Source organism: Hippopotamus amphibius, chromosome 10 (genome assembly GCF_030028045.1).
Source record: "Hippopotamus amphibius kiboko isolate mHipAmp2 chromosome 10, mHipAmp2.hap2, whole genome shotgun sequence".
NCBI classification, from domain to species: Eukaryota; Metazoa; Chordata; class Mammalia; order Artiodactyla; family Hippopotamidae; genus Hippopotamus; species Hippopotamus amphibius.
In genome coordinates, this window is record NC_080195.1 from 58,886,467 (window position 1) to 58,902,521 (window position 16,055).

Genomic DNA, 16,055 nt, shown 5'->3' on the forward strand with positions numbered 1-16,055 from the left:
TGATCTGTCCTGGAGAATGTTCTGTGTGCACTTGAGAAAAAAGTGTAATCTTCTATTTTCAGATGGACTGTCCTATAAATATCAATTAAATCTGGTCTATTTTGTCATTTAAAACTTGTGTTTCCTTATTAATTTTCTGTCTGGATGATCTATCCATTGGTATAAGTGAGATGTTAAAGTCCCTCACTATTATTATGTTACTGTTGATTTCCTCTCTTATAGTTGTTAGCATTTGCCTTATATATTGAAGTGCTCCTATATTGGGTGCATATATATTTATAATTGTTATATATTCTTCTTGGATTGATCCTTTGATCATTATTTAGTGTCCTTCCTTGTCTTTTGCAACATTCTTTGAGTATTTTTACTCCAGCTTTCTTTTGATTTCCATTTCCATGGAATATCTTTTTCCATCCCCTCAGTATTGTTCTGTGTATGTCCCTAGGTCTGAAGTGGGTCTCTTGTAAACAGCATATATATGGGTCTTGTTTTTGTATCCATTCAGGCAGTCTGTGTCTTTTGGTTGGAGCATTTAATCCATTTACATTCAAGGTAATTATCAATATGTATGTTCCTATTACCCTTTTCTTAATTGTTTTGGGTTTATTTTTTTAGATCCTTTTCTTCTCTTGTGTTTCCCACTTAGAGAAGTTCCTTTAGCATTTGTTGTAGGGCTGGTTTTGTGGTGCTGAATTCTTTTAGCTTTTGCTTGTCTGTAAAGCTTTAGATTTCTCCGTTGAATCTGAATGAGATCCTTGCTGGGTAGAGTATTCTTGGTTGTAGCTTCTTGCCTTTCATCACTTTAAATATATTGTGCCACACCCTTCTGGATTGCAGAGTTGCTACTGAGAAATCAGCTGTTAACCTTTTGAGAGTTCCCTTTTATGTTATTTGTTGTTTTTTCCTTGTTGCTTTAAATAATTTTTCTTTATCTTTGTCAATTTAATTACCATGTGTCTTGGCATGTTTCTCCTTGGGTTTCTCCTGCCTGGTACTTTCTGAGCTTCCTGGACTTGGGTGGCTATTTCCTTTCCCATGTTAGGGAAGTTTTTGACTATAACCTCTTCCAGTATTTTCTTGGGTCCTTTCTCTCTCTCTTCTCCTTCTGGGACCCGTATGCTGTGAATGTTGGTGCATTTAATGTTGTCCCAGTGGTCTCTTAGGCTGTCTTCATTTCTTTTCATTAGTTTTTCTTCATTCTTTTCCATGGCAGTGATTTCCACCATTCTGTCTCCCAGGTCACTTATCCATTCTTCTGCCTCAGTTATTCTGCTATTGTTTCCTTCTAGTGTATTTTTCATTTCAGTTATTGTATTGCTTATCTCTGTTTGTTCTTTAATTCTTCTAGGTCTTTGTTAAACATTTCTTGCATCTTTTCGATCTTTGAATCCAGTCTTTTTCTGAGGTCCTGGATCATCTTCATTATCATTATTGTGAATTATTTTTCTGGAAGATTTCTGGGGTTGTTTTTCTGGGGTTTTATCTTGTTCCTTCATCTGGTACAAAGTCCTCTGCCTTTTCATTTTGTCTATCTTTCTGTGGCTGTGGTTTTCAGTCCACAGGCTGCAGGATTATAGTTCTTCTTGCTACTGCTGTCTGCCCTCTGGTGGATGAGGCTATCTAAGAGGCTTGTGTATGCTTCCTGATGAGAGGGACTGGTAGTGGATAGGGTTGGGTGTTGCTCTGGTGGGCAGAGCTCAGCAAAACTTTAATCTGATTGTCTGCTAATGGGTGGGGCTGAATTTCCTTCCTGTTGGTTGTTTGGCCTGAGGTGACGCAGTCCTGGAGCTTACAGGCTCTTTGGTGGGGCTAATGGCAGACTCGAGGAGGGCTCATGCCAATGAGCACTTCCCAGAACTTCTGCTGCCAATGTCCTTGTCTCCTCGGTGAGCCACAGCTGCCCCCCCCACCTCTGCAGGCAACCCTCCAACACCAGCAGGTAGGTCTGGTTCAGTCTCCTATGGGGTCACTGCTCCTTCCCCCTGGGTCCTGGTGCACACACTAATTTGTGTGTGCCCTCCAAGAGTTGAATCTCTGTTTCCCCAAGTCCTGTGGAAGTCCCACAATCAAATCCTGCTGGCCTTCAAAGTCTGAATCTCTGGGGATTCCTCCTCCCATTGCTGGAGCCCCAGGTTGGGAAGCCTGATGTGGGACTCAGAACCCTCACTCCAGTGGGTGGACTTCTGTGGTATAATTGTTTTCCAGTTTGCAAGTCACCCACCCAGCAGTTATGGGACTTGATTTTATTGTGATTGCACCCCTCCTACTGTCTCACTGTGGCTTCTCCTTTGTCTTTGGAGGTAGGGTATCTTTTTTGGTGAGTTCCAATGTCTTCCTGTCGTTGATTGTTCAGCAGTTACTTGTGATTCCAGTGCTGTCGGAAGAAGGAATGAGCACACATCCTTCTATTTCACCATCTTGAACCAATCTCCTGACAATGATTTTTGGACTGCATTTCTGATAGAAGCTATGCAATGAGTTTTGGAGTGTTAAAAAAAATCCAGAATCAAGATTCATCCTTCTGGGTTGATGTTATCTAAAGTCAGTGGCAAGACGACTCCAGACCCTGTGTCTTATTTTGTGATTGCTGTTTCTCTGATCACCCTTGGGTAAAAATATTGGAGAAAGTATGGCTTCTTCATAGTTCATGAAAGCAACTGCATCTGTAAGTGAACTGAAGAATTTGCCCTGTTAGTAGCTTCAAAACATTTGCAAAATGAATTTGAAGATTCCAAATTCAATTTTTCTTTTTGTCTTTAACCAAAAATAGGAGATAGGTTCATGTTTTTAAAATTGTTTCTAAAATACTGTGCAATTGCTTTTTAAGATGTAGTAAATCCTTCAAATTTGTACATTATTATAATGGGACAAGGGTCAAGATAGAAGCTTAATTACTAGATAAGGTATAAATTTAAAGCAAAAGTGACTTGTTGGACTTCCTAGGTGGTACAGTGGTTAAGAATCTGCCTGCCAATGCAGGGGACATGGGTTTGAGTCCTGCTCTGGGAAGATTCCACATGACTTGGAGCAGCTAAGCCTGTGCACCACAAGTATTGAGCCTGTGCTCTAGAGCCCTTGAGCCACAACTATTGAGCCTGTGTGCCACAGCTATTGAATCCCATGCTCCTAGGGCCCATGTTCCACAACAAGAGAAGCCGCTACAATGAGGAGCCTGCACACTACAGTGAAGAGTAGCCCCCGCTTGCAGCAACTAGAGAAAGCCCGTGTGCAGCAACAAAGACCCAACGCAGCCAATAAATAAATAAAAGAAATAAATAAAAGAAAGAAAGAAAGAAAGAAATGCTGTTAAAAAGTGACTTGTTACTGAGCTAACAAACGTATGAGCCAGGCTTCTTTTAATTCTTCTTTACCAGAATGAAGATAGGAGTCAGATTCTGACTGAGGGCTCTGTCTACAGTGGGGCTCTAAGGACTCCAGCTCTATAGGGACAAAGGGCCAGTCATACTGATAAAACTCACAAAATAGATATCTTTTTAAAAATACATTAAATGTTACATGTTGTTTTTCCAAATTTTATCTAATTAGCATAGGTATTTTTATATGAAAAAAATCTTTAGTATAGTGAATCATGAAGGTTTTATGCTGAGATAAACAACATTTATAGGACTTTTTTCTGTTTTGAGATAATATTCTGAGATCCTTGGCCTTGTGGCTTATGGCATTTGACTTCTGGGACCATTTTAAAGGGACAATGAACTTAACTCAGCTGCTACAGGTCATTGCATTCCATCTAGAGCATGAAGGGAAGTTGTGTAAATATTACATAAATATTTTGCAGGTTGTTTACTCCAGTAATGGAAGTACTAAGAAGCTATATGTAGTCACTCTGTGTTACAGTATGGTGGTTGAAATGCCTGAATATTTAAGTCCCAACACTAACAGCTGATATGAGAAAATTACAGTGCTGGTCGACTGAGCTCTTTAAAATCAGGAAGAGTGTCTTTTCATCTTTGTGCCTCCAACCATTACACAGTGTCTATTTGAATCAGTGAAAACATGTAACTGTTTTTTAATCTTATGTACTTAAAAGCATTAAAATTTGGAAGAAAATCACCAGCCTCTGAGAGAAAGACTTACAAAATCAACTTTTGTCAATGACCACATATGTCATAAATCAGATTGTTCACTTAGAATCTCAAATGGGTGAATTTAATTAGCTTCTATGATTAGAAGCTAATCTAATCATTAGAAAACAGTCCCATATTGATCCTATCTGATCTTGAACTTTTCCATTTCTCCCTTTATTGTTTCTATTCTATTTAATCCTGATAATAACCATGTGAAGAATGTTGAAATGGAAGTTTCCTCTAATTGATATTTAAGATATTATTCAGCTCAGAACTTTATTATTTAGAGAGAACATGTAGCCAATCCTAATGATGATCTCATCACATTGATATTTATCTACAGACTAAGGACAGTTGCCTTTCCTTCATCTGTTGAGGAAGGGCTTCCTGTCACTCATTTTCTCTGTAACCTCAGATGAATCTCCACTGATTTAATGACAATAAACATTCTACGACATGACTTTTTGGAAGATAAATCTAAAATCTCTTACATAAAAGAAGTTTCATGATCACGAGCTGTGAAAAGGGGGGAAATGTACACTTACAATAAGTACTTTTTACCATGAATTTCCTGACCTTAATTTGGTTAAAATTTCAGCCTAAAGATTTCAACAGTATAAATTTCTTTAGAGTTTAATTGTTCATTTCACTGAACTTTGAACGAGAAAAATCTCAATGTGGGGCAAAAAGAGTGGTACAGAAGGAGAAGTTAAGGCCTGTGTTAAGGACTAAGTTGATTTACGGACCAGAGCATTTGAAAGTGAACAGCCAATTTGACAAGAAGTAAAAACCACAGAACAGAGTACCGCCTGGTTTTTCTGCTCGTTTTGTTTCGCAAACTATTTGGGCTCTTCTTACTGTCCTCTCCCACCTCCTCTCTCTTCTCTACTTATTTTTAGGTGTATTTGAGGTAGATAACCTGATCCAACTCTGAAGAATTCAGGGGAGGAAGCGAAGCCTTCTACTTGAGCATCCCTGATATAAACAGGAAATGAAGACATTGCCTGCCAAGCTTGGAATGGGGATATTTTTGGGGATCCTCTTCCTAATTCCATTTGCAGGCATCTGGAGTATCAACGGTAAGGTACTGACTTCTTCTCATATTTCTTAGGGGGTGTTAGAGGCAATGTTTTCGCTTGATGATCTTAATAGGATGTAGTGTTTATGTCAAGTGGCTAATGGTAGATGAAACCAAGTAGTTATACTTGCTCAGTGAAGACATTATAGGACATAAACCAAATGAGAAAAGGATATTCAAGTCATAGGTTGGCTGGTTTTCTTAAAAACATGTTCTGATGGTGAGAAAAGAGAATTGAGTAGATGCTATAAATAGTTCAATACAAATTTATCACTAGTACTAGCAAAATGCTCTAGATGCCTTATTGATGGTAAATAGCTTGTTCTTTCCTAACTGAGGCTAGAGGAGTGTTGAAGCACTTAGTTGGCTGGGTTAGGTGTTGGATAACTAGAGTTAAACCCGACTCCATGATTACTCTGGAATAATGTGGCTAAATAAAATCTCACTATTTGCTTCAGTGGGGTCTGTGCCTTAAGAATACTGAATGAGACAATGCTGAGAAATTTGGGATTGGAGCATTCCATCTCTGCTTCTAGTATGTTGAAAAAGAATAGTTCCCACTTGTGTGTCATTTGATGTAGAAAACAGCTTGGATTCTGCATAGATGATGTTTGGCCACTTTTGCAAAGACTTCATGCAGGCAAGAAAGTGATGGGTTCACTTTCTCCCTTACATTGTCACAGATGCCCGCATACTGTAAAGGGGGAAGGGCTATAAAAAGTGAGCAGAAGTTTCTGCCTTCCTGGTTTCAAATATCCTACCTTATTATCCCCACAAGTACACATACTCTTAAAAGTTTCAAATCAGAAAATATGGTCGCTGAAATCCTGTAAATGGCATCTTCAGTTCTGGAACTGTGTGGTTTGGAATTGGTCTTTGTGATGCCAGGATGGCACACAACTAGGTGCAAACCAAAAGTCCCCTTCACTTAAGCATTTTTATGTTTGTAAGTTTTGTTGTGTTGTTTTTTTCTTTAAGAACTTTTATTGAGATAAAATTGACATACAATAAACTGCATATATTTAAAGCATACAGTTTAGTATTTTTTTTTCTCATTAGTAATGTATATATGGCAATCCCAATCTCCCAATTCATCCCCCTCCACCCTCCCACCGCCCCACCCCCACCCCCGCTTTCCCCACTTGGTGTCCATGTGTTTGTTTTCTTATGTTTGTAAGTTTTGGTATCATGTTGATGAGGTGTAGGATAGCTAACTGGATTTTTCACTTTAGCTACAACTGAAGTCAAATATTATTAAAGAGAAATCATGCTAGTTTGAAGAATATATAAACTATTTTCTGTGAAATGAAGAAAAAGAATGTGCACTGCTGTATCACACTGAGAGTATGGTACAACTCTGTTCCTCCTCTCAATGTGCTTATAAAAAATGGACTTGGGTGTTAGAATTGGGTTCATTGATGGGCTCTGCCACTTACTGTGTGACCTTGGTTTAGTTTCTTATCCTTAGTTTCCTCTTTTGTAAAATAGATATAATAATAATTGTACCTAAACTATGGGGCTACTGTGAAGCCTACAAATACAGTAGATAAAGTGCGTGGCATAGTATGTACACATAATAAAAGCTTGATAAACATTAATGGTATTTTTGCTAATATTCTTTATACCAAGCAACCCACACAATATTCAATTAAGTGGGAAGCAAGTTTTAACAGCATCTGAAATAGCTGAGGTTTTGAAGCTAACATAAAATGAATAAATAAAATATATTGTACAATATATTTAGTCCAAATTGTAGTGACACAAATTACTTGAAAAAATGAAATGGAAAGCCTTGGACAAAGTACTGGCCAGGTATCTTATGTAGCAGTTTTGGGATTGCAGCATTACTTGAATTAAATTAGGGATACAGGTTGGTAAGATTTGTACTCCTAATAGAACTGATGACTCTATTCCTTAAAACCTCATTAATTTTAACCTTTGTATCTTGGGGATTTCCAGTGATTTACTTACTAAATTCTTTACATTGGCACAGTTTCAAAGTGTTTAAAAATAATTTTTAAAGATTTTTTTCCTTCCTCTTCAAACCAATGTGAGGTCTGTGTGCCTCTTCCCAGCAATGAATCAGTGTCAGTAATAAGGTTGTAAAAAAGGTAATGTTCTCTACAAACTTCCAGTTTAAGGTCCTTGTTTATAATGAATTTATGCTTGCTTGGCTTTTGCACTTCTCAAAAAAATATTAGGGGGAGCTCTGCCCTCTTTGGATCTGACATATGATTTCTATCTGGATGAAAGTAATGAAAGTGTCAGCACCTACACAAAGAGAGGTGGGTCGATTATGCTGGCAAGAACTAGGCTGCAGGCAGAGATGGCCCTTGTCAGTCACCTACCCCACCTCCAATGAGCGGCTCCAGCTGGGAGGCCCTGGGCCATTGTTCAGCTAAGCATCAACCAAGGATTCCAGCTTCAAGCAGCCAGGAGCACTGCAGTTCATGTCTGGCTACTGCATGGACTGTATATGATCCTGAATAAAGGCAGGAGGAAATCTTTGATTACTGCTATTGTAATAAAAAATCATCCTAGTCTGGTCTAGTACCAGAGGACGCTGATAGTTTGGCTCCTTTGAAAGCAAGGTGGTTGGGGCCAAGTCTCCATTTGGGTCTTGCCTCTGTTCTCTTTCTCCTTTATTGTAGTAGTTCAGTATGATTGCTCCGAGATTCTGTTTCTTTTCCGTGAACAGGCCATATCCTTGGGTCAGAGCAGAAATATTGGGGCAAAAGGTGCTCTGAATCTGTGTCTCATTCCTTCATATTCTGGTTTTGCAACACAATGTCTTTATCAGGCTTATTTCTCTGGATCTACTTATTTGTTCCTGTTGAAATATGCACATTATATGCCAGAGATGGATTTCTGCCTTCTGCCCAATGCCTGTGTATTGTTATTACAAAAATGCCTGTCATAAGATATGATTACCTTCTACATAGGTGTCTCGGAATACATTCTGCAGCTACAGGATTTCCTGGATTAAGGTATGAAAAGACAAATGCTTGTGTTTTTGTTTGTTTGTTTGTTTTTTAATTAGAATATAATTGCTTTACATTCTTGTACCAGTTTTTGAGGTACACCAAAGTCAATCAACTATATTTATACACGTATCCCCATATTCCCTCCCTCCCTCGACTTCCCCCCCACCCTCCCTCTCCTGGCCCTCTAAGGCATCATCCATCATCGAGTTGACCTCCCTTTGTTATACAGCAAACTCCCACTAGCTATCTATTTTACAGTTGGTAGTATATATATGTCTATGCTACTCTCTCACTTCATCCCTACTTCCCCTTCACCCCTGGCCCTCCCCCCACAACCTCGTGTCCTCCAGTCCATTCTCTGCATCTGCATCCTTATTCTTGTCTTGTCACTGGGTTCATCAGTACCATTTTTTTTTTTTTTTAGATTCCGTATATATGAGTTAGCATACAATATTTGTTTTTCTCTTTCTGGCTTACTTCACTCTGTATGACAGACTCTAGGTCTATCCACCTCATTACATATAGCTCCATCTCATTCCTTTTTAGAGCTGAGTAATATTCCATTGTATATATATGCCACATCTTCTTTATCCATTCATTTATTGATGGGCATTTAGGTTGCTTCCATGTCCTGGCTATTGTAAATAGTGCTGCAATGAACATTATGGTACATGTTTCTTTTTGGATTATGGTTTTCTCTGGGTATATGCCCAGGAGTGGGATTACTGGATCATATGGTAGTTCTATTTTTAGTTTGTTAAGGAACCTCCAAATTGTTTTCCATAGTGGCTGTACCAACTTACATTCCTACCAACAGTGCAGGAGAGTTCCCTTTTCTCCACACCCTCTCCAGCATTTGTTGTTGCTAGATTTCTTGATGATGGCCATTCTACCTGGTGAGGTGGTACCTCATTGTGGCTTTGACTTGCATTTCTCTGATGATTAGTGATGTTGAACATCTTTTCATGTGTTTGTTGGCCATCTGTATGTCTTCTTTGGAGAAATGCCTATTTACGTCCTCTGCCCATTTGTGGATTGGGTTATTTGCTTTTTTGGTATGAAGCTGCATGAGCTGCTTGTATATTTTGGAGATTAACCCTTTGTCCATTGCTATGTTGGCAAGTATTTTTTCCCATTCTGAGAGTTGCCTTCTTGTCTTGTTTATAGTTTCTTTCACTGTGCAAGAGCTTTTAAGTTTCATGAGGTCCCATTTGTTTATTCTTGATTTTATTTCCTTTATTCTAGGAGGTGGGTCAAAAAGGATCTTGCTTTGATAGATGTCATAGAGTGTTCTGCCTATGTTTTCCTCTAGGAGTTTTATAGTGTCTGGCCTTACATTTAGGTCTTTAATCCATTTGGAGTTTATTTTTGTGTATGGTGTTAGGAATTGTTCTAATGTCATTCTTTGACATGTTGCTGTCCAATTTTCCCAGAACCACTTATTGAAGAGGCTGTCTTTTTTCCATTGTATATTCGTGCCTCCTTTGTCAAAGATAAGCTGCCCATATGTGCTTGGGCTTACTTCTGAGTTCTCTATTCTATTCCATTGATCTTCCTTTCTATTTTTGTGCCAGTACCATACTGTCTTGATCACTATGGCTTTGTAGTATAGTTTGAAGTCAGGAAGCCTAATTCCACCCACTCCATTTTTCCTTCTCAAGATTGCTTTGGCTATTCGGGGTCTTTTGCGTTTCCACACAAATCGTAAGATTTCTTGTTCTAGTTCTGTGAAAAATGCCATTGGTAATTTGATAGGGATTGTGCTGAATCTGTAAATTTCTTTGGGTAGTACAGTCATTTTCACAATTTTGATTCTTCCAATCCAAGAACATGGTCTGTCCCTCCATCTGTTTGTGTCGTCTTTGATTTCTTTCATCAATGTCTTAAAGTTTTCTGCATACAGATCTTTTGCCTCCTTAGGCAGGTTTATTCCTAGGTATTTTATTCTTTTTGTTGCAATGGTAAATGGGAGAGTTTCTTTAATTTCTCTTTCTGCTCTTTCGTTGTTAGTGTATAGGAATGCAAGAAATGCTGTGTTGATCACAGCCTTGACTAGACTTTCCTAATACTGAGCTCTTTAATTATTGTTTCCTCTGTCCCACTATCACAATTTCCTCTATTGTAATGTTGAAGTCAAACAGTTTATCTTGATTCACTGGGAATTTCCTACTTAATTTCCAGCATTTGTGAGTTTCCCCTTTACTTAGAGTTCAGAATTGTTGAAAGAAAATTGTTGAAAGAAAAATGCCTGAAAACAGGCATTTGTTATCAGGTCCAAAAATGAAATCAACATTTTGCTTCGTTCCTTGGAGAGGCAGTGGTGGAGTAGAAAAAATCAAGGACTCTAGATTACTAGATTACTCTCCCATTTCTGTCATTTACTGGTTCAGTGGCTATAACCTCTCTGGTTCTTTCCTCATCTAAACAATGGGGACAATATGGTATTGAACTTATAGAGTTGTGAATATTAAGTGAGTTAATTCTGTAAAACTCTTAGAACAGCGATTGAAGTTTATTAGCTAAACTGACATAGTAAGTGCTGTGTCAGTTTAGCTAATAATGTTTTAGGTTTTTTTTTCCCTTTTAGTCTAAAACTTAATTAGCTTGATAGTCCCCTTAAAGTAGTATTGGGAGATCATCTCTCATTTGAGGTTGACAAAAGTTGTCTATAAACAACTCTTGATATCATTATCTCCCATCATCCACATCACTAAGAAATGAGAACAGAGTTTGGGAGTCATGAGACTTGAGTTCCACTGTGTCAGCGACTTGTTGTATCATAAGCAATTTGCTTCACTTTTCTAATTTTCTTCACTCCCTTACCTAAAATGAGCTCAGTATTTTCCACCTTTCCTTTGTCCTCTCATGGTTATGGACTCTGATTTCCATGCTTATCTCTATGGAAGAAATTACTTGTGTGCCTGTGTCTGTGTGTATACCTGCAGGGGATCATGTTACTATGCTCAGACTCTAAACACGTAGAGGTTCACTTTGAAATCAGTCCAGGAGTGTGATAGAGGGGCCATCTAGGCAGTCATAGGGAAACATTAGGTTTAGCCGGTAGAGCTCTCTAACTCCTCCTTTTCTCCTTCCTGATAGCCACATTTATCTTATAAGCAAAACCTGGAGTTTGCACGTACCACAAACAGCCCATTGTCCAGAAGTGGCTATAAGAAAAGCTGGGACATTTAGATTCTAGGTGGGTGGTGACGGTCCCATTTCTTTTTCTTCTGTGTTATTAGGAGAATTAATGTTGGGGGCCAATTGGCAGTTTCTGCCCACATAGATAATGTTAGGTATCTTCTAGGGCTTTGAAAATGCAAATGAATCTCAGTGTGATCCCTGTAGTAGAATGTATTGGGAAGGTGAGGAAGTATCTGGAGAAGAAGTAGAGATGGACTTTCCTTTTGTCCTTCCAGCAACACATAACCCACAGTTACCCTGAGCATCACATGGAAGCACTCAAACACTGAAGGCAACATTTAGAAATACTCATGTTGGTTTCTTATAAAATGCCAAAGGCTCTCTTGAATGCTCCTGTCCACAGCCCAAGGTATGTTCTAAGCTTTTCTCATCCTGCTTTTCTTCCTAAAGTCACTGTGAGCAAGGTAGAAGCCCTAGCATCTCTGAAGGACAGGCCCGTCTGTGCCAGTCTGTCTGCCCTACCCAGAACTAGTCTCTAAATTGTCAATATGAATCATTTTTCTTAGGGCTTATTGAACTGGCTATAAACTTTTGCTATTCCAGAAAGATAATTACGCATTGGCCAACGAACTCTCCACCAGAATCTCATCCTTATCACATAGGACAGGCAGAACTCTGAAAGGCTGGAGTGAATCCTCTGGCCTGGGGAGACAAAGGCATGACCGGTAGAACTGCAGGGGGACATTTGTCACTTGGTGGAAATGTAATGAAGAAACACTCAGAGAAAGCTTGAGAAAGTGCTCAAAAACGAAGGATTTTTACTTACTAGTTTTGACCAAGACTGGCCTTCCTCATTAGTATAATTCTGAAGAATTTCATGTCTCACCTAAAAGGACATTTTTCTATGGGATATAATCCTTTTTCTCTCTCTATTGTATTCGTTTGGTTGGTAAATATACCAGCCATTACGCATCACTGCTGATCCCTGAAAGCAGTTGGAACTAACTGTTCACAGCAGAGGCACTTGGAGCAGACCTTCTGGGTTTCCATCTTGTCTCTGCCACCCATAGGCCTTGTGCCCCTGGACAATTACTCAACTGCTGTGTCGCTTCCCTGAATTCATCCTATCCAAAAAATAATAATGCCTGGCATTTATCATTACTTATTGTAAACCAACCACTAACAACTCTAACTATGTGTTCCATGCACCTTCACAACCACTGTACCAGATAAGAGCTTGTGGCTTGGACTTAGCCAGGCCTGGGTTCAAGTTCTGGTCCTGTCTCTGCCCCCTGCCAGCTGGTGATCTTGAGTAAATGGCTTAGCTTCTCTAATACTTGCTCTCTCCCACTTAAGATAAAGATAGTAATAGTAACTACCTGATGCTGTGACAATCAAAGGAAACACTATATGTAAGGTGCATAGAAGTGCATAGCACATAATAAGAACTCAAAAAATATTAGTCACATCTCTATTTTCCTCCTGTCAGGAGCACCTAGGTTGGGTTTACAGTATTCGATAATGTGAAATATGAGGCCGTTGTGGGCAAGTGGCAATGAATATGAAGCAGTGATTCTGGAGGTGGTCTCCCAAATGTGAGAAACCATCTGACCTGATGACCGCCAAAGCTTTCTGCTTGTCCTATTCCTTAACATCTCAAGGAAAGAAAATGGCCCAGGTACTGTGTATGCTTTGCTAACTGTTAGACAAAGCTATGGCAGACACTAGAATGACTGTACCAAAACAAAAAAATTTCAGAATTATCCCAAACTAGATAAAACCAAGAGATAGATGGCTTAAAGTCTAAGATTGCTCAATACTACTGGATGAAAGCGATAGTGTCCAAACCATTCCCCAAAATAATCATATCACATTATGAGAAATTCTAGCCCTAGAAGAAATTGCTTCAAAATGTGCTCTATAGGGACTTCCCTGGTGGTCCAGTGGTTAAGAATTTGTGCTTCCACCGCAGGGGGTACAGGTTTAATCCCTGGTAGGGGAACTAAGATCCCACATGCCACGCGGTGCTGCCAGAAACAAAAATTATAAAAAACATTGTGCTCTATAAATACCATATGAAAGCAAACTTAAAGAAAGGTTTTGCATAGCATTTTAAGAAGGTTTTAAAGAGAAAATAATGATAGAAGATGAATGAGAAAATTCTCTCTATTCATTTCGTGGTCTGTTTTTTAAGTAAAGGGAGTAAATATGGATTCGTACCATATGTATTCTTGATGTGAAGTTCATCCTTTCCAGTTCCATTTTTGTTAAAGGAACTTTACATTATGTGAGTCTCTCTCTCTCTCAGGATCAGACAATATCCACAGAGAAGGGAAAAAGGCTTAAACTATTTTGCATACTACTTCTATGCCTGTGCTCTATATTACATTATATCTTGTTTGTCATGTAGAGGTGCGTGAATATTTCATCTCACAACAGGGACTGAGGCTCAGTCAGTTTTCAATGCATTCCTGAAATCAAGCCACAGGATTTTCCTTTAACAATGATCATCCTTTAAAATATGAGAAGAAGCTCTGATTTTAACAATGTATGCGTGCATCACTCTTATTCAAATTTTCCCACATATTTCTGGCACTTCTGGAAATATCTGACTTATGGAGTGGGTTTGTTTACCACAGAGTTAAAATAATAAGTTTAATCAACACTACATAATACAACATTAAACAAGTGGCTTCTGTATGCGGTGGGATTCCCTCACCCTCATCTCATGTCACCACATTTCTGATTTTGTGAGTCTATGTCAGCCGGCTTGTGATGGAAAGTAGGCCATGTGGGCTTTCTGATGCTGTGCGTGAGATTCCCTAAGGCTGTCTAGGGGGATGTCCTTCCAGGATCTTTGATGTGTGGTTACCTGGCTGCTGTTGCTGTGCGTGAATTGGCCTTGCCTATGCTCAAGCCACTGCCTCCTGGGACCCCTAAACCACACCAGTTTGTGAGGGCAGAGGCACCCGTTTCCCTTGCTTATTGGCCATCACCTCTCCCCTCCACCCCTCCAGCACTCTAAAGCAAGGCAGATCATACCACCAGCCTCCTCTGAAGGCCCGTTTCCTCCTGAGCCTGAAGACTAATCTCTTTCTGAGGCTTCCCCATCGCGTATCTGAAGTTTTTGTTAGTTGTTTGTCTATCATAGTATCTTCTGATAGAAGCTAAAATCCTGGTTCATGTCACAGAAAATTATTGGCATATTATACCTGTCATAATCACTTTAGTTTTTCAAAAATTGTTTGTTTACATATTGATGGTCAACTCTAACACTGTCTTAGGTCAAATTAAGGCAATCTGCATTCATTAGTCATTCATTTCTTTCAGTGAGTGTAACTGTTTTGAATTTTCCATAAATATGTAAGCATTTTTAAATAGAGAGATAAACTCAGGGTTTTCCTCATTGAAATAGTTATAATCAAAGCATATAGCCTTTTTTATTTTTTGGGGAGTCAAATTTTATTTTATTTTATTTTATATTATTTTATTTACTTATTTATTTTTTAAGAACTTTTATTGAGGTATAATTGACATACAATAAACTGCATATACTTAAAATGTACAATTTGATATTTTTTTTTCTTATTAGTAATGTATATATGGCAATCCCAATCTCCCAATTCATCCCACCCCAACCTCCCCTGTTTTCCCCACTTGGTGTCCATATGTTTGTTCTCGTCATCTGTGTCTCTATTTCTAGGGCATATAGTCTTTAAAAATAAGAAATAATTGTATTTCACATAAGATTCACAACCATGAACCTCTTTTCTTTTTTTTTTAGTAGTTAGTAAATTTCACAAGTTATTTGCTGTCTTCATCTCCTGATGGTATTTACACCAGCAGCTATACTTGCTCACCTGGAAGGTACTGGACCGTGAAGTTTTTGTGGCCAGCATGCCTTTCTGATTGGTTGATCTGAGTATCTGGATGACCATGGAGTGTCACTTCTTGACTATTTTGAATATCACGCCTGAGTGGACATAAATTAGACCTCTCCACACTGCATGCTTGTAAGGTTTAGTTTTTCTTTAGTGGTTAAGTTATGACGGAAGGGTATATCACTAAAGGGCATGTTGAGATGCATACATCCTTCACCTCAATGTCTTTATTCCACATCTCTAGGGAGTCAGCTGTGTTGGCTCTGTGTCCTTAGTACACAAGGAGCATTAAAGTTTTGAACAGGAGATTTTTCTCTTCATGAAGCTCTCTCTGTTCAGTCTCAGGGTACATCATGCCTTCTCTCTTTCATGCTTTTTCTAAGGCCGTCTCCTTTTGTCATCCCATCAAGAAGGTCATAGACCAGAGCGGAAGACAGATGCATAAATACATATTTAATCACGATAGAGAGATGCATGTCACACCAAATAGCATGGGGCATTTGGTGGGGAAACATCAAGTGGATGTGTGTTGCTGGAGTGTGCATATGTGTGGAGAAGGCAGTGAGTCTACATAAAGAAGCAGGGGTTAAATGCCATTTGATGAAATCTGGACATTTTTTTGCAGGCATTGAAGAATCTCTGAATGGTTTTAGGCAAAAAAAAATCTTTCAATTGGATTTTTAAAAATAAATTTATTATTTATTTATTTATTGGCTACTTTGAGTCTTTGCTGCTACACAAAGGCTTTTTCTAGTTGTGGTGAGTGGGGGCTACTCTATTCATCGTGGTGTGTGGGGTTCTCATTGTGGTGGCTTCTCTTGTTTTGGAGCATGGGCTCTAGGTGCATGGGCTTCAGTAGTTGTGGCATGCAGGCTCAGTA

General features: G+C 38.9%; 1 protein-coding gene across 3 annotated transcripts in view; it reads left to right on the forward strand.

Moving 5' to 3' along the window:
- The first annotated feature begins 2,520 nt into the window (after window positions 1-2,520).
- The window catches only part of BTLA (B and T lymphocyte associated), a 36,675-nt gene continuing 23,140 nt past the window's right edge, over window positions 2,521-16,055 (forward strand). For all 3 annotated transcript variants that reach the window (XM_057697930.1, XM_057697931.1, XM_057697932.1), the window contains exons 1-2: window positions 2,521-2,665; window positions 4,988-5,167. In XM_057697930.1, coding sequence (XP_057553913.1) covers window positions 5,080-5,167 — 88 coding nt within the window. In that variant the 5' untranslated portion in view covers window positions 2,521-2,665; window positions 4,988-5,079. The remainder of the gene's footprint in view (window positions 2,666-4,987; window positions 5,168-16,055) is intronic.